This window comes from Sinocyclocheilus grahami, unplaced genomic scaffold (assembly GCF_001515645.1).
Source record: "Sinocyclocheilus grahami isolate Dianchi unplaced genomic scaffold, SAMN03320097.WGS_v1.1 scaffold98.1, whole genome shotgun sequence".
NCBI lineage: Eukaryota > Metazoa > Chordata > Actinopteri > Cypriniformes > Cyprinidae > Sinocyclocheilus > Sinocyclocheilus grahami.
The window spans coordinates 1,410,066-1,429,876 of NW_015505277.1; the positions used below are offsets into that span (position 1 = coordinate 1,410,066).

The 19,811-nt window shown below is 39.9% G+C and overlaps 1 protein-coding gene across 2 annotated transcripts in view; it reads left to right on the forward strand.

Annotated features, from left to right (window-relative positions):
• Window positions 1-9,731: 9,731 nt before the first annotated feature.
• Window positions 9,732-19,811, forward strand: part of dipk2ab (divergent protein kinase domain 2Ab) — a 47,057-nt gene continuing 36,977 nt past the window's right edge. The window contains exons 1-2 of one of the 2 annotated variants that reach the window (XM_016276025.1): window positions 9,732-10,156; window positions 18,763-19,642. In XM_016276025.1, coding sequence (XP_016131511.1) covers window positions 18,989-19,642 — 654 coding nt within the window. In that variant the 5' untranslated portion in view covers window positions 9,732-10,156; window positions 18,763-18,988. The remainder of the gene's footprint in view (window positions 10,157-18,762; window positions 19,643-19,811) is intronic. The other variant, XM_016276024.1, reaches the window with a different exon arrangement.

A 19,811-nucleotide genomic window follows, 5' to 3' on the forward strand; every position in this document is an offset into this window, starting at 1 on the left:
TACAGTATTTTATTATTGTGTGTATCGAATAGTTTACAAAATCAAATGATTGGGACATTTTTTTGTCATTGAAATGGCTTGGAAAAGTGTTCCAATCAACCTGAATTCACCCTACTCTTTGAAATCATGATTGCATTACAGTATGTTGTTTTAAACCCCAAATATTTTACTTAGAACTTCATTATAATTCTTCATTAATCATTATTTAGTTATTTGTAATGCTAATTGTAAAAAAACAAAAAAAAAAACAGAATAATAATAAAAAAATTGAAAGTAGTTTCAATGTAGCTAGCTATTACTTTTTGACAGTAACTTGTAGTGTAGCTAGCTACTTTTTCAGAAGGGTAGCTTGAATGTAGCTTAACTACTTTAATTTACGAGTAGCTTGTAGCTGGTCAAACTACAGTTTCAGAGTAGCTTCCCCAACACTGGTATTTACTGACTATGAATGGTGCCGCTCTGAGTCGTCAGATCATCAGGTGTGTTTAGTTAACACAAGAGAGCTACGTGCATGAACTGTGTTCCAATTGACATGATCCCTACACAGTGTTCTTTGCTCCCCACTCCCTGAGCAGGGGAAATCCATTGAAGTTTACGTCACTTTGGAACATTCATTCACAGATTTGCGCTACGCAGCATCTTCACACACAGACTAAATTACTAAAGAAGCGTGAAGTATGAAATAATGAAATAATATACCTCTGTAAATAAATACTATTTAAATTTACGTCTCGGACACTTTAATGCCCTTTGTATGGAACATATATACTCGCTTCTAACTGGAATCATTATCGAATATCCGGTAATGTCCACTTCGCAGGGCACTTACGGTCGAATAGAACAAACATCGCACGTGATAAGAGATACATATGAAATGTGCTGAGCGTGGGGGGGGTATGGGTTGCAAGGACTGGAATTGGGAACCGCTGATTAAGCCTATTGTAGTAATGTTGTCTCTGGTATTCTGGTCTGTCAGCGTAAATGCGTTCAGGAGGCGTGGCTTTGGACAACAATTGCAGAGAGGGTGTTTGCTTTCAGTGCTATCAGGCTAAAGTTAGCATCTCCTACTGCACCTTTAACTTGAAACATTTTCATGTTAACTGTAGTATTTCTGAATCAGCATATTTCATCATGTCAAAAATAACTGTAACTTGTAAATCTTGTAGCTTGCAAATCTTTTGACTAGTGCTTCTGCATATTCCTCCATCATATATATATATATACGTGTATATATATATATATATATATATATATATATATATATAAAACAATGTTTTCTTCTGACTTTAACAGCACTAGACCAGCAAAAACTAGTTTTACAAAACATAAAATGTTGCTAATACCACATGTAGGCTGATTTTGTATACAGCTTTTTATCTGCCTGCCTCTGGGTCCTAATATTCTAAGTGAAACAGTGGTTGTATCGCATTAACAGAAGCTTCTCAAATCTCTTGTCAGACAGTCTGTTCCTTCTAGGTGTGAGCACCAAATCACCCAAACTAAAAAGCCGCTCTACAGGTGCACTAGATGGAGTCGGAGTGTTGAACTTCAAAAGAATGTTCTTGATGTTTGGGAACTGGTTCAGAGACTCAAACTCATATCCCACTGACCTCAATTAGTCCATGACTTCTTTTTCTGCAGAATAGCACTCCTCAGGCTCGATCTCAAATCCAAAAAAGTCCATCCCATCAATAGGTATGGTTGACTTTGTGGGCACACTGGCAGTTTTTTCTTCTACAGGAGCAGTTGAGCCACACTCTGCTATTAGCAGCTCCTTCACATGCTGTCTCCTACCCTCATCTCTCAACCATCAGTGTTTGAATTTTAGACAACTGACAGCTGCAAGAAGTGCATCTTTGTTGTTCAGCACATCAGCAAAACGAGTCTGGATAGCCTGAAAAATACTATTTGATGTATTTAGTATAGCTGTATAATTATTACTACTTTTGTCATTGTGCTATTTGCTATAGACCTACACCATGCCTCATGTGGGATCAAGAACATATATTTAATGTTGTATTAGGTTATTTACTTATCCTTTAATTCGTTTTAATCTACTTTTGCTGTGATGTGTTGAATATATTGACTATTCTGTGCTATAATTGTACTGCCTACCTTAAAACATACTGTACTATGCTCTGTTCCCTGACCATGATGGTGCAAGGCAGCAAATCGCCAAAATTAGCTAAAAGATCAAATGAATAGGAGCATACCTTTACAATTACATCTGGAAGGTCAGCTGTCATCCTGGAGAGGGTGTCTTTCAAGGTCTCATTCATGGGAATTTCTGTGATTCTGGAAACAGCCTCGTGAAAGGAATTCCATCTTGTGGATGAGGGTATCAGAAGCTTTCTCTGGCTCACTACCTGCACTTGTTCTGATGCAACCGTTGATCGGCTTGCCTTTGTCCAAAGAGCTGTGCATTTAGCTATATTAATTTTATACACATCTTTAGTGCTTGTACTGGAAGTTAAGCATTTCTCAACATCACCTGTCGAAATTAGGTTTATTCCATGTGATGCACACCTGTGACTAACCCCATCATCATTCTCAGTGGAGAGGGCTTCTGTGACATCTGTAAAAGTGACACTTTCTTCTTGCTCCTCCTCCTCATCATCAGACTCAGAAGTGGCAATCTGATATGTCTTAAATGCCTCGATGAAATTAGATGCATTGTCTGTCACTGTCGCAACAACTTTGTTAAGCAGTCCGTATGATGAGTGAATTTGTTCCAACTCTGCAGCAATAACGTCAAATGTGTGTCTGCCTCTCAATCTCTTACATGCTAAAGCAGCTTTGTTGCCCTTCAAAATGTCTCTGTCCATCCAGTGAAGTGTTACACCCATATAGCTTCTGTTGTTTGCTGTCCAGATGTCAGCAGTAGTGGAAACGAAGCCTACCTCTTCCAATGTAGCCTTTAAACTAGCTTGCATCATTGCATATTCTCTCTCCAGGTATGCAGCAAACATCTTTCTATGTGGTAGGCTTGCTTTGTTGTTTGTGGGTATTTTCTCTATGATGCACCAAAAGGAGGGTGAATCCACAGTGGAAATAGGTAGCATATTCTCCACTATATACCAAGCGACAAGTTTTTTCAGACCTTCTCCAGTCACGGTTGGTGTTGGACAGGAGAAATCCAGCTTCTGTCATTTAGCTGGTGAAGGACATGCACTAGCACTGGACATGACAACAAAAGTAGATGCATTTTTTCCCGCGCCCAGTACCATCTCGATTGGTTTTACCGTGCTGTGCTGCCCTTTTAGGTGTTTTAACAAATTGGATGTGGAGTTTTTAGCTGTTTGTAAGGTTTTCTTCCCCCCACATAAATGACAATGCACAATTATGTTTTTGCCTTTCACAGAAATAAACTCAAAATAATGATTGCATTTCCAGCTGGTGAACGTGTACTTTTCACTGACCATGCTGAGTTTGTTTTCATTTGTAGTACCCACATTGCAGGTGCATACCAGTCAAAGTAGGTCTCAGGTAGATGACGCCGCATTTGCGACAAGCAGGCATCTTTGTAAGACTTACTTTAAAAAAACGATTTCTCTTTTCAGTGATGTAACACAGCAGTAACGTAAAGTGACCTGGGCTTGTAACTATACTCTAATTACTTTTATGGAAATTATAACGCGCTAAATTACTCTGTTACTAAAAAAATTTACTGTAATGCATTACTGCCCAACATTGATCGTGATTTTATATTCTGTTCGATTAGTGTTCATTACAAAACTGTAGGGGGACAGATTATATTATGAGGGTTCATTATTGTAAAATTGACATTTGATATAAAGTGCAATAAAGCAGGGAAATGAATCAGTTTAAAAAGGCTAATATTCACCTCCTGTATGTGCTTTAAGTCTTTGATATAGACCGCATTTAAATCTTTATTTTGCATAAATTACAGTTGATTCATGTGAAATATCCACTCCTGTACATCCTTTGCAAAACCATTAGACGTTCTCTTGTCGATGGATAGACTGTAAAGCCGACTGTAAAGTGTGATATCACAACAGATGGCGGTAATGAACAAATTTAGTTTGTGATCTAGTCAGAAGAAGACTCTGCACTCCTTAAATGCATTACAGGATCCTGACGAGTCAGAACGCAAAATGAAATGTAGATTTTGGTCAAGCTACACCGCCACTTGCTGGAAAAAGTAGTTAGTTACTGGAAAATCTACACCATTTTAAAAGTAGTGGAGCTAATGTTATGCTATTGAAAAATGTAGTTACGTTAGTAGCGTCGCTACTTGTAGCTAGCTACTACCCAACACTGCTTAGCATTGGGTGCTGTAGTATTGCACTCTGTTTCTGTGTGGGTTTTGCTGACATCTGTTTTGTTTGTATGTTTTTTTTGTAGTAGTAGTAGTAGTACCCCGTGCTGGTCCGTTCAATCTTTTGCCTTATGTGGATTACTGTTTTAAGACTCTTCACTAAAAAATTCTGTGAGAGAATACTACAGCCAATACTGATCAAGCAGCATGAGGGACAAGATTCTGCTCCCTGAAGGACAAGTCCATCTCCAAGGGCTGGAGAGACTTCGCCAACAGGGAATGGAGGTGCAGGCTTTCGCCCAGAACTTCTGGACAAGAGCAGAGAGACTAGGTTTTCAGGATGTGGACATTAAGGAAATTTTTTAACCTCTGCCTGAATAAACCCCTACTGCACTGAGAGATGGAGCAGGTAAAATCATTGGATTTCTGGAACTTCTCCAGGTACTTGCAGCTCCACAAGTAGGGAAAAGTAGTACATCACCACCAGACTCTACCTGCAGGGACTGTCCCATCCCCACCTCCCTTGGCAAGTCAAGTCCAGGACCCTTCATTGATTATCACGCTCAAGCGAAGGTCAAGAAGCCCACTCCAGAGGAAGTAGTTTGAGAGTCTGCTTCAGAGGAGGTTGTTCCAGAGCCTTTTTTAAAAAGATAGTTGCCAGCCCAGAGTTTATTAATAAGATGGCTGCCAGTACAGAGCCTCCAGCTGTTATGGCCACCACATCAGAAGCTCCAGCCACCAGGGATGTCACGCCACAGTCTTGAATCGTCACGGATGCCACTCCTGTGTTTCTGGTCATTGTGAACATTGCACTTGAAGACACTCAGGTGTTCCAAAGACACTTGGGGCTGATAATTAATTTGGCAGATCCACTGCTGATTTCAGCCAGAGCAGCTGGAATTTCAAGGACCTCGGCATTGGTTGTCACAGAGCCCAGAAGCCCTCAGAATCCACTCCAGAGCACACTCCAACCCAAGAGCCTTCAGAGTCCACTCAAGAACCTGTTCCAGTCCGGCAGCCCTCAGAGGTCACTCCAGAGCCTGCCCTAGTCCAGGAGCCCTCAGAGCCCACTCATGAACCCGCTCCAGTCTGGGAAACCTCAGAGTCCACTCCAAAGCCCACTCCAGTTCAGGAGCCTTCAGAGTGATATTTGTCCTCTCTCCTCCAGGCCAGCACTGGCTGCCCCTTCTAACACCTGGTTGTCCGATGTTCTTCGTGAGCATCAGACCAAACTCAGGGCAGCAGAGAGAAAATTGTGCAAATCAAAAGATCCGTCAGACCTGAATATGTATCAGTTTTTGCTTTCATCGTTCTCTGCTGAAGTCCATACTGCCAAATCTTCATATTTCCACAACAAGATCAGCAGTGCTCCAGACACACGTAATCTCTTCAAAACGTTCCATTCTCTCCTCTGTCCCCCTCCACCACTTCTATAACAGCTGATGATTTAGCCACATTCTTCACAGACAAAACTAGAACAATCAGTAGTCAATTCTCAGCCCCACACACACAGGACCTCAAACCAACCATAACCACTGCTAAAACTCCCATCTTCTCCTTCTGTCCCCTCACCGAGGCAGAAGTATCAAAACTTCACCTCTCCAGCCACCCTACAACATGCCCTCTAGACCCAATCCCCTCACACCTTCTCCAAGCAATCTCTCCTACACTCTTACCAGCACTCACACACATCATCAACACATCTCTCCTCACAGGCACTTTCCCCACTGCATTCAAGCAGGCTCGGGTAACCACACTGCTCAAAAAACCAACATTAAACACTTCACTTACAGATAGCTACAGACCTGTCTCTCTCTTTCCATTCATAGCAATAACCCTCAAACTAATTGTTTTCAACCAGGTATCATTGTTTTTTTCACAGAACAACAAACTGGATGCTAACCAGTCAGGTTTCAGGAGTGGCCATTCAACTGAGACTGCGCTACTGTCAGTCACGGAAGCCATGCAGATTGCAAAAGCTGATTCCAAATCATCAGTTCTTTTTCTGCTGGATCTATTCTCAGGGATCAGTTCTTGGACTCCTCCTCTTCTCCATATACACTACATCACTGGGTCCCAACATACAGGTACATGGCTTCTCCTACCATTGCTATGCTGATGACACGCAGCTCTATCTCTCATTTCAACCAGAAGCTGATCCAACGGTAGCTGCACGGATCTCAGGCTGTCTGGTGGACATCTCGGCATGGATGAAAAAACATCACCTACAGCTCAACCTGGCAAAGACTGAGCTTCTTGTCTTCCCTGCCACTCCAACTCTACAGCATGATTTCACCATCCAGCTAGGTTATTCTACAACTACCCCATCAACTTTGGTCGGAAATCTTGGTGTAATCTTTGATGACCAGCTGACCTTCAAAGACCACATCGCAAAGACTGCTCGATCTTGCAGGTTTGCACTGCACAACATCAGAAATATCAGGCCCTTTCTAACAGAGCATGCTGCACTACTTCTTGTCCAGGCCCTTGTCATTTCTAGGCTAGACTATTGCAATGCTCTTCTGGCTGGACTTCCATCAAGCACAATCAAACCTCTACAAATCATTCAGAATGCAGCGACAAGACTGGTCTTCAACAAGCCCAAAAGAGCCCTTGTTACACCTCTCTTTATCTCCTTGCACTGGCTACCGGTTGCGGCTCGCATCAAGTTCAAGACATAAGTCTGAGATCCGCTAGTGAGCAACGCCTCGTGGTACCATCACAGACAGGCTCAAAATCACTTTCCAGAACATTCTCGTTCACCATTCCTGGCTGTTGGAATGATCTTCCCACCCCTATCCAGAATGCTGAATCTCTAACAATTTTCAAGCGACAGCTGAAAACTCCTCTCTTTCGACGATACTGGACTTCATCCTAAAAGAATAAAAAAAACATGTATTTTTATTTATTCCTTCCCTTTCTAGCTTGTACTTATTTAAACAAATGCCTGAAACTTGGTATTACGAGCACTTCCTGTGTCTGTTTGCCTCTTTAAGAAGAATAGATTTATGTATTCCCCAATTGTAAGTTGCTTTGGACAAAAGCGTCTGCAAAATGACTAACTGTAAATGTAAATGCCCTAAAAGAAGGCCATTCTTGAACTCTCAGTCTGCCCTATTACGGCCAAGGAGGCCTTTCCTGAACTCCCTGTTTGTCCTCTTATGGCTGCAGAGGCCACTGTTAACCTCTCTGTGTGCTCTATTCCAGCCCATTCTGAGCCATGTTGGTGGTCTCCTGCACCTTCAGCTCCACTGAGGTGGTCCTCAGCTACATCAGCTCCGCCTTGGTGGTCAACTGCTACACCCGTGGGGATCTTCAGTCCCATCTGCTCTGCTTTGGTTGTTGTCTGCTCCACCGTGGGGATATTCGGTCCCGTCTACGCTGCCGTGGTGGTCTTTAGCTCTGCCCTGCTCTTCGACTCTGCCTCTTTTGCCCTGGCCTCCTGCTCTGCTGGCCCTGCCCTGGCCTCCTGTTTTGCCGGCTCCGCCCTGGTTTCCTAGTTTATCTCTGGCTCCAGGCCCTCTTCCACCACATGTGCCTAGCCCACCATCCCTCCCCTTGATCCGCCTCCGTTCCACCTCCCTCCTAGATTTCTTTGATCTTTCATGGAGCGTCTGGAATTTGCTCATTAAAGGGGGGTTATGTCACTGCCATCTGCTGGAGTGCCCATAACATCCACCAGAAGGCACTCCTCCCAGATCATTGCCTATTGCTTGTGGACTTCATTTCCCATCACACTTTGCTCAGTCTCAGGTCTCATTTTATCCAGCTGTGTTATTAGCTGTAGTATTGCACTGTGTTTCTGTGTGGGTTTTGCTGACATCTTTTTTATTTATTTTTTTATTTTTTTAGTACCCTGTGCTAGTGCTTTCAGTCTTTTTCCTTATTGCCTTTTTGGACTCTTCATTAAAAGCGGCACTTGAATTTTTTTTGTATTTTGTGACATAAATAACCTTTAATTTCATTAAAGTGTACATTTTTATAACTACACTTTTTAATAACTGCACTTTAAACTACATTTAATTTAGCTCAAATACTAGTCAGTACATTTGGCAGTACACTTGAACCATATTTGAAAAAAATTATAATAATATAAATAATTATGCAATTACATTTAAAAAGTGTTTATTTTTATTTTACTGTAGTTAACATGCAATTATGTGTCTGAAAACATTACATTCAGTTTGCAATTAAGTATATTCTCATATAATATTTCCATAATAAATACTCTTTTTAAAAGTATGCTTTTTTTAAACAAGTAGATAGAATAGAAAAAATAGAAAGCTAGTTATTTGTTATTCATTAGTTGTTTGTTTTTAAAATAAAAAATAAAACAAAAAAGAAGATACATATAGATAAAGTAGAATTAAAATAGAATAGAAAGTGCTAGAGTTAGAGGGTCAAATAAAGGTGCAAACATGCGCCTCTTTTATTTAATGAATGCCATCTATATCCCTCAATACTTAATACAATACCAATATTTATTATACATATTTATTATTTATTTATTTTATTTTATTTTTTACGTTTTTTGCGCTTTAGATTATATATAGTTTTAAATGCTTTTATTTATTTGGTCTCTAGAGCAAAGCACGTTTCTTTGCAATCCAAAAAAAAACAAAACACGGAGACCACCCGGATGACATGCGCCTCTTTTATTTAATGAATGCCATCTATATCCCTCAATACTTAATACAATACCAATATTTATTATACATATTTATTATTTATTTATTTTATTTTATTTTTTACGTTTTTTGCGCTTTAGATTATATATAGTTTTAAATGCTTTTATTTATTTGGTCTCTAGAGCAAAGCACGTTTCTTTGCAATCCAAAAAAAAACAAAACACGGAGACCACCCGGATGACATGCGCCTCTTTTATTTAATGAATGCATCCATATCCCTCAATACTTAATACAATACAAATATTGATTTATTTATGTCTGCACTTTATTTTACATATTTATTATTTTATTTGAATTTTTTGTTTATTATGTTTTTGCGCTTTAGATTATATATATATTTTTTTAATGATTTTATTTATTTGGTCTCTAGAGCAAAGCACGTTTCTTTGCAATCCAAAAAAAAACAAAACACGGAGACCACCCGGATGACATGCGCCTCTTTTATTTAATGAATGCATCCATATCCCTCAATACTTAATACAATACAAATATTGATTTATTTATGTCTGCACTTTATTTTACATATTTATTATTTTATTTGAATTTTTTGTTTATTATGTTTTTGCGCTTTAGATTATATATATATTTTTTTAATGATTTTATTTATTTGGTCTCTAGAGCAAAGCTGTATGGAAAAAAACGAGGACAGTGCTGCGCGTAACGGGAGGCTGGAGCGGGCGCCATGACAACGGCCTCAAACCAATAACGTAAAGCGATGAAGGACGTCGTAAATACTTGACTGCTCGGTGTTGGAAAGAGTCGGTCGCTGACTCGCTTGTGGATCGTTAGTGCTGGAGATCAGCAGCAGCAGTGTGAGTGGAGACCGCGCTCGATCAAACTCTTGTTCTCGACAGATCGGGATAAGAACGAGAGTCCTGCTCCAGAAGTCTTGCACATATAAACGACTCATTCATATAAGAGATTGAGAATTAGAGGCTTGACCATTGTTTATGTCTCTGGCTAGGTTGCTAACTGACTGATCTCCTAATGGAAAGAGCGTCTGAGTTTGTCTTATGTGAGTGTGTGAGCCGCTGAGCGTCTGGGATACAATGTTTCTCGTGTTTCTTTTTTCGGAGCGCCTCACGCGCTGCAGAGTAACAGCAGCGCGAGCGCTCCAGCCTGGACAATGATTCCGAGTAACCGAGCCAGAGACTCTCTCCTGCAGGACTGACTGAAGAAACTCGCTCAGGTTTGTTGGCAGCTTTTTCTCTCACTCTCTCTGTCTTGTTGAAACGTCTTTCGTCCAGTCAGTTCACGTGTGTTAGTCGTTTCTTAGCCGCATAAACGCTGTCTCTAGACACAGTGTTTACTATCTATGTTCAGTTTATCGAAAACCTCGACATGTCTGGGAAAAGACTCGGGAATTTCTTTATTTATGATTATTGTTTTGTCTCTTTTGTGAATGCAGAACCGTTAAATCGCAATAAAACATTAATACAGCTAATAATCACATTTACCTTTTGGCTGAAAAGTCATGAACATTGGTCAAAAAGATTTGGGAGCCCGCATATCTACAATTTAGTTTTGTTTTCTTGTTACAAAGAATGCAAATACGTTTCGGGAAATTAGATATGTGTGTGTGTGAGAGGTATGTGTAAAACTCATTTCAAGTCTAATTGAAAAAACAAGTTAATGACAAGCTGGTGCATCATGTCTTGTTCTGAAACCGCACAGCTCAGGAGATCATGAAGTAGGTTTCAGATTTCTTGGCACTGATCTGACACTTGAAATAACATGACACGATTCAGCTGCTGACCTCAGAGCAGTCTGCAAGATCTCTGGATTATAATGTGATTTACTAAGCATTAACACCCATACACTTATTGATCAAGCCAAGACTTTTTAGGTGTATGGCTAACTGTGTGTTTATCCTATTAAAAGGCACAAGACTGTATCGATTTAAAGTTAAATGCATGAAGGTGTTTTAGTTGCTGTAACTGGTTTTCATTTCTTTCACCTTCTCTAGTTAGTTTTAATTGGTCCTGCGGAGTGACAGATTCATTTTTAAGAGTAGTCATGCAAATGATATTAGGTTATTTATATCATTTGCAAGCCTGTCAAACAAAATACTGCAATAAAATGCCATTTAGCACATTACATCTTGGTTCATATTTGTATGTGATCGACTACCCAATTAGTATTCTTCCCAAGAACACCATATGGTTTTATTTTAATAAAAAAAATAGACCTCGCAAATGTTATTTGTTTGCATCTTTGCCACCTCTGTCTGCGGAGTTATGCTGAAACTTGATCGATCATTTGGTCAGGACGCATAGTGTAAGTGGAAAAAGCCACACCTGTATGATAAACCGCAGCTCACAACATCAAACTCACTATCAAGTGTTGACATTGTATTAAAGGGGTCATAGGATGTTGCTACAAAGAACATTATTTTGTGTATTTGGTGTAATGAAATGTGTTTATGCGGTTTAAGGTTCAAAAAACATTATTTTTCACACACTGTACATTATTGTTTCTCCTCTATGCCCCGCCTTTCTGAAACGCGTCGATTTTTACAAAGCTCATCGGTCTGAAAAGCGAGGTGTGCTCTGATTGGCCAGCGATCGAGTGCGTTGTGATTGGCCGAATACCTCAAGCATGACGGAAATGTTACGCCCCTTACCATACTGGGATGATGCCATGTCTCGGAGCAACGAGACAAAAACATTAAAACCCATTATAAACGAGGCATTTGTTGCATCCAGTGGGTACATAATTACTGATTATAATGACTTATACTGTCTTTTTACGCGTTACGTTGCATCCCGCCACACAAACATAAAACCATGTCTGCATTTGTGATCGGAGAAACGACAAACAACAAGCGCTACTCTACACTGCTCAAAACTCGCGTTTGAATAATCAGTGGCAAATTCGTTAAATATGAAAACGTACTTCCAGAATGTGAGTCAGAACAGCCGGCATTGTAGTCTACTCTCCCAGGATCAGGAAACGGTCCTCCATAAAATGCGCTGGACACATCTGAATATTTGGGTTGAACTGTATTGGAACAGTGTAGTAAATACAACTTAACCACTGATTTCTAATCGTGTCCTCTTTTGGAAGGCTAAACAAAGTATTTTTGCTTTCGCAGTGAAACACACAGCATCTTCACAACATGGCGGTGGCAGCAACAATAAAGTTACGCCTTCTTTCTTTGCATGAACATTTGGGCGGTGTTATGCAAATCTTCCCACACAGTGACGTAGACATGTGGGGGCGTGTTTAAACGAGGCGTTTTAGGAAGGCGTGGACCAGTCTTAACTTTTATAAAGAATATCTCTTTGGGTTTGGGACTTTAGTCTGTGCAACTTTAGGGATCTTATCTATTCACGGATAGCTTGTAACACTCCAAAGAGAAAGGAAAACTTGAAATCGCATCATATGACTCATTTAAGCCTTATTTTTCAAGATATGCATCTTGCATAACCACCAATAGTATGAAAAACAAGACATCAAGCCTTTTCTGACAACTTTGCTTTTGTCAAGATAATTTATGCTATGTATACTATGAAGTTTTCATGCACCCTCCTAATGAAGTTAAGACATCATGTTGGCGGCTGACAGAAAGGCATCTGGTTGCATAGTAATTGTGTACACAAAGGCGAACATTGTGTCGGATTTGACTGAAGCATTTGTTCGATTGTCTGTATACAATACACTCATTTGCCTAAATAACTTGCATACACTGGAATTTGTGTTATTTCTCTGGGAGTTGTTTCAAAATATCCAGATCGAAAGCTTTTAGAGAAGCTATAGATGCTTCGTAACCACATCATTGAGTTTAAGATTCAGGTGTCAACTCTGAATGGGAATGCGGTTAATCAGTAATTGTGTGTTAAGAGTGAGTGTTTTTATTTGTTAGTGTTTGAAAGAAAATTTGTTTCCATTCATCATTTTCTGCGCGGGTTGCTGGACTGAGGCGGCTCAGTTGTGGATGACTGTTTTTGTGATCAAACATTATTGACTCCAGCAGTCGATAACCTTGGCAACTGCAGTTCTTCACTCGTGCGCCTACAGCTCAGCATGTCCAAAGCTAATGACAAGGCCATTGTGAAATGCTTAATGTAATGGGAATAAAGTTAACAAAATCCACTCAGTACAGTCTCAAACTTAGATTCAAAGTGTTAAGAAGTAGGGGCCTGGCTGAAAATATTTTATTATTATCTTTAGCCTTTTGGGGATATTCAGTATATAGCTCTATCTAGCCTATGTGTTTGTTTTGAATTGGATTTAAAAAAGGTGATATTAATTTCCTCTTTAGCCAATTCATCTAAACACTTTTATAATTTCAGCTAAACAGCCATTGTTATCAAGGACATTCCAAATGTTTATAGTTGGCATGAAATTAAAATGTTCTAAATGCATGCTAATGATCTCATTGCAAATCATCCATGCAGATGGCAGGGCAACTTCAGTCAATATTTTTGAGTGTGAATCACTGAATCATTTTTTTTAATTGTTTCATTGCAATAAACGATGTGAAATGGAGCCAGCGATCACACCAGTGTGATTAGAACGTTCAGTGCGTCACGTGAATCGTAATAATTCAAAACGTAATAATAACTTGAATCTAGCTTGCGCCAGCAGTTGTACACAGAAGCAGTTCCGGGGAATGACGTATGAGGTCAGCGTTATGCATGCGCCGGTGCATCTCGTGAAAACCAACGTTTGTTTACAGGATCAAAAGAAGCAAAGTTTCCTTACTTTAGCAAAGGATAACCAGTCTCCTCTTGGCTTATATCGAAATCCTCCGACATTCTTCTTTACAAATCCTCGTTTTGTACTTCTAATTAGTGACTGTTGTTTTGTTTCGATCTCTCCGCGATTGTCACTTCTGAGCGGCGCATGCGCAAAGCTGACCTCATATGCCATTCCCCCGGAACTGCTTCCGTTTACAACAGTGAGCGCAAGCTAGATTCAAGTGATTATTACGTTTTGAATATGGATATTTTTCTTACAAAAACGCATCGATTCACTACAGGAGGCCTTTGTTCACCCCCCGGAGCCGTGTGAGACACTTTTTTTTGTGGAAGGGTGCTTTTTATCTCACGTCATTTGAACCGAAGCACTGCAACACCCGCTGAGTACAACAATAGCGCTTGAAAGATCAAAGACAATTTTTTATATAACTCCGACTGGATTCGTCTGAAAGAAGAAAGTCATATACACCTAGGATGACTTCAGGGTGAGTAATTTATGGGCTAATTTAAATGTTTGGGTGAACTAACCCTTTAAGTCTACTCATCACCTTATCTTTAACTGCGTTTGTAGCGGCGCCATAGCCAGACTGATAAACAAACACAGACCGGAAGTTAACAATGAAACCGTCTATATAAAGCTTGAAGCATCAGAATCTGCATCGGTATCGGCCGATCACCATGACAAGAAATCGGTACTCAGTATCGGCTGCAAAAATCCTGATCGGAGCATCCCTACTAAAAAATCGCTTGCAGTATCTCTGCTACTAAATTTATTTAAAAATGGACATCTCTGTACTGTCTGTGTGTGAGCAAAGAAAACAATCAGTATAAATATAACGATCAGTATAGGCCTACTAAACAGCTTTCTGACCCTGCATAGTTCCAGGCCCAGAAAAGTAGTAAGGACATTATTAATATAGTTCATGTGACATAAGTGGTTCAACTTTAATTTTATGAAGCTACGAGAATACTTTTTGTACACAAAGGAAACGAAAATAACTTTATTCAACAATTTCTTCTCTTCCGTGTCGGTCTTCGATGTGCATTCATGAGAGTACCACAATGCATGTGTGTGGTGCTGCTGACACAAGAGCCAGCGTTCTGAATCCAGTTCGTAGAATCCAGATGTGCTGTGCCTTATTTACAAGCAGAGGAATGCACACGCATGCATCACAGTACTGTCGTGAACGCGTGTCGAAGACTGATTCGGAAATTGTTCAATAAAGTTATTATTTTTGTTTTGTGCACAAAAAGTATTCTCGTAACTTCAGAAAATTAAGATTGAAGCACTGATGTCACATGGACTATTTTAGCGATGTCCTTAATACCTTTCTGGGCCTTGACCGAGGTAGTTCCGTTGCTGTCTTTGCAGTGTCAGAAAGCTCTCGGATTTCATCAAATATATCTTAATATGTGTTCCGAAGATGAACAAAGGTCTTACAAGTTTGGAACAACATAAGGGTAAGTAATTAATGACAGAATTTTCATTTTTGGGTGAACTATCTCTTTTATTGAATTGTGAAAAAAGAGGGCATTCCATACCTTAATGGGTCCAGGTGGTTTCAGAGGAAGAATTTAAAAAGTAAGAGGAATTTGTGACATCAGCCACAAAAGTTTAAAATTATTACATTGCGATTCTGAAGATAAGGTTTTAATTTTATTTGGAATAGTATGCGCTGATGAACCATTCATAATAAAACCAGTTATGTGAATTAAAGAAGTAAAGAGTCAATTATGTTTTTACACTGACTTCAAGGACCAAATAAATGCAATCATTTAAAATGTTGCATATAGAGTGTTGGGAGCAAAATTCAGTGCTTGGCTCATTATCCCTTCTCCGTACTCAGAGTTCCTCTTCAGAGCCAGTTTGTTCCTTTGTGTTGACTCTTCTAAGATACTGTGCAACATTTCATTTGGCACATTCTGAGCTGCTTTTTAATTTTAAGTGGCATTCGGTGGCCCTCAGGCCTGGGTTTCCTACTTTTCTTCACCGCCTGAACGGTGGGTGAGAGGGAGGAGATACTTTGAGTAATGGAGTGGTAATTCAAACCAGAGTCCTGTGGGCAGAATGAGGTTGTTGGAAATGAAAACATTTCATCAGTAAATTTGTCTGTTTGTGAATAGGCTGATCTGGTTTTCTGCATCATTGTTTCTCAAACTGTATTTGTCTTGTACACCTCCATAGGGCTATTAGTAAGGCACAAAACTAGCTTAATTAACACCAAACCCGAAACAAGTTAATTGTGATTCAAAATAATTTAGCATTGTAACCTACCTCAATTCAGTGTCTTTATGTAGCATATATGCACAAATTGCACACAAAAATGCACAACAATTGATGGAGTTAGTGCAAAATTAATGAGAATGTAGGGCTGAGAAGCTGGACATCACTTTATACATCAATAATTAATGGAATTGTGAAAAATGTCCATTATATACATTTGGGATAACATGCAATGATTAAAGTAATGAAAGTAAAATCATTTTATTTATTGTATTTATTTATTTTTTTTAATTTGTAACTTCTTTTTTATGGGTTTAACAAAGCAAAATAAAAGCACGTACCCATAGTTTGGGATCATTGTTCTAGTGTGTTAAAGGCTTTTAGTGGCCTTCAGCTTGAAATATGATAAGCTTGTCATTTACCTGAGAGACTTAAACCATTTGGAAGGGCTTGTAAGGATGTTTGAGAAAAGGAAAATCTAATTATACTGTCATTTTCGGGTTGCGTGAGTCTTGATCTGAATCATACCCCCACAGGCTTATCATACTGAAGTCTGAAATGAGCCCTATAAATGTCAAAGTGAAAGAATCAGCAGGAACCTTTGCAAAATGCTTTCGTTTTCCCCACCAAACCTTTCAACATGTCATTCATTTAAAAGAGGCCCCTGCATCCTGAAATATTATGATTGAGTTGCTGTGACTGTGGGTGGACATGGACCTGACTGCTGGAGCGAGAACTCCTTAATCGGGTGCGATGTGAAGCAGGCAGCATGTGCAGTGAAGCTTGTTTGCTTTCGCTTTGCCAATCTGTACTCAAACCAACGGCAGTGCATCACGTAGACCAATGCTTTTCTTGACTGCCTCATTTTTCCTGAAGAGAAATGTGCACAGTTTATCTTTGTCTCTGCTCAGTGAGTGAAATACCGGGATGTCATTCTGTTAAATGGCACGCAGAGATCATATCATGTTCAGTTGTTTTATGAACGTTCAGTAAATCTAGTCATCTGTAATAGGCAGTATGCATGTTCTTCTTATCAAGATCTGTGTTAGCCCTCTTCCTTTTGCTGCATTCCAAATGAGTTATTTCCCAAGTGTTCAAACCTTAATTGCTATTATATTTATGTACTATAAATCAGTCTTTTCCTGTTATGTTTCGACCTCATTGGAGACTGCAGTTATATTCAGCCAATGTTCTTATACATGGAACATACAAAACCATGTTACATGTCCAAAACACATGATTGTACTTTTCATTCATAACTGTGATGTAGTAAAGTCTATGGGCTTCAATATGTCCCACTCAGCACAGGAAAGAAAATTGTGCTTGTCAGATAATTTCATGGGATCTTTAAGCGTAATGTATAGTATTTTGCTTAATCAAAATGTATTCTATTTTTAGGACCATTAAGATGTTTCACATCGGCTGTAGAACTTTTGTATTGATTGGTGTTACATCAACTTTTAATGAGAATTGAATAAAAGTTTAACATCTGGGCAGTGCAGATTTGTAGGGAAAATGTTCTTAATTGTCAGCTGTCAAAAAGCAGCTCCTAATGGTCCTAAAAATATTCCAAATATAATTTAATTGTCTTTTTTTTATTTGTCTTATTTTTTTATTTCAATGTGAAATATGACCAGGACATGGTTCAGTGTGATTTTCCATTTAACGCCACTGTCGGATAAGGGCTTTGCAGGACTTATATGAGTTATAATTGCTGGTGTCGATTCTCTCTTCCACCCCCCAGCAACTCGGATCTTACTAGGTCAATTAAAATGCAAAGAAATTCGTCAACATGCTCGCTAATCACACTGACTCGTCTACTAATGAGCACAGCCCTCGAAAGCCATCACTTTTAATAGGCATGGTGTAATGAGCTTTAATTGAAAATGGCCCATTTGCATGGTAAGCGGCCATATAAAGATTTTGGTGCTACGGGTCTGATTCTCTGCATAGAAACTGTACTTGGGTTGTAAAAGCCTGTTTTACCATAGTCTAAAATTGGCTGAAAGTATTAGTACAGCAACACTTGCACGTGTCCGCCTCATATGCCTTATTTGCATGACTGCTGATGTGCTTCATTTGTATCAGTGACACTCCTGCGTCAGATACATTCACACGGTGCTCTGTACGGCGCTCTTTCACCCCCCACATTACCTTAGTGACACCAGGCTTTTTCAAAGAGGAATCTTCAAAGAAAGATTAAAACTTACCAGGGCAACTCTGATCAAAGGTTAAACTACGCTCTGCACGACTCTTCTGGTAATACACAGAGGAGCGCATCCATTTGAAAGAAGAAAGTCTCACTTTATTCACAGGTGATGGTAATAATCACAGATCATTTGCTTTTGTTTTTGACAAGCAGTATGGTAAACTGTTTACGTAGCATACTTTGTTTCAGAGGTGCCACATTTTTATTAATGTTTGCAAATTTTTTAAAACACTCACTTTTGCCTCAGTTTTTTAAACTAACTTTCTCTTTTTATTTATTTATTTTTTTATCCCTAGTTGTTAGGAGCTATTCTGAGGGAAATATGAGCCAGCACAGTCTGGTACAGAGTGTCTCGCCGTTTATTTGTCTGGCAGAAATCCATCTCGTTAACAGTTCGGAAAGCAGTGCATTCGCTCAAATGACCTGAACATTTCCAATTTGTTAAACATTTCAAAACAACACACAATCTTGGTTTTGCTTGGAGGTTTATACCCTGGGAAAGAAAAAAAAATCAGATTGGGAGAAATGGAAAGTAGCTGTTCAAATAGTGTGTAGTTGTCCGTAATAGGAAATTGGCATGCTCTTTGTTCCATGCTGTAGCGTTGGTAAAATGCAACTTAATATAATATGTTTGTTCTTTTTTGTGTGCTTCTTTGCAGGCCAGCTTTTATATGCATCGGCACTGTCCACTCCAGAGCAATGCAAGAATGTCTTAGCCCAGCGAGCACTTGCAAGGGGGGACTCTGCTAGTTTTTCCCCCTATGGGAACTCCAGGTGATGAGTCGGCACTAGTGATGGAGATCCATTGAGTCCTGTCCCTGACACTATTCATTGCCCTTTCCCCCTTTACCCTTTACCCCTGCCCTGCCTGGCTAGTGCACGAACATGCTGCGCTTCCTCCCACTCAAGCTTGGCCGTTTGTACCGGTGTCTGAAGCTTCTCTTTGTCATTGGGCTGTTTGTCATCCTGTTGATGAACACACACAACCTCTTCGCCTCTTTCCAAAAGAATGAACTCACCGACCGAAGGTTCATCAACCTCAACAAATGCCCAGCCTGCTTTGGCACCAGTTGGTGTCGCAAGTTCATGAATGGACAAATATCCTTCGAGACATGGGGTCGCCTTCGCTTCCTGGATGTCTTCAATGTGAAAAACGTTTTCTTTGCCCAGTATGGGGAGCCTCGTGAGGGTACGCGGAGGATTGTACTCAAGCGTTTGGGCTCCAATCAAGAGCTTACTGATATTGACCAGAAGATCTGCAAGCGGGCAACGGGTCGACCTCGTTGCGATCTTATCCAGGCCATGTACAAGACTGAGTTTGCCCGACTTAATGGGGACGTCAGACTCCTAACCCCAGACGTTGTGGAAGGCTGGTCAGACCTTGTTCAATGTCCGTCCCAAAGACTGCTGGACAGAATAGTCAGGAGGTATGCTGAGACAAAGGACTCTGGAAGCTTCCTCCTCAAGAACCTTAAGGACACAGAAAGGATGCAGCTGCTGATGACCTTGGCTTTCAATCCAGAACCCTTAGTGCTTCAGGTAGGCTTTTTCATGTTGTCTACTAACCCACCTCTGTCTGACAGACTCCTTGGGCCTATAATATATCGTCTGGGTTATAAAAACCAGATCATAACGTATGCTCTTGAATTGCCCTTGATAATTCCTCTAGTAGAATAGAACCTGTCAGTTTGGTGGGCTGCAAATAGGC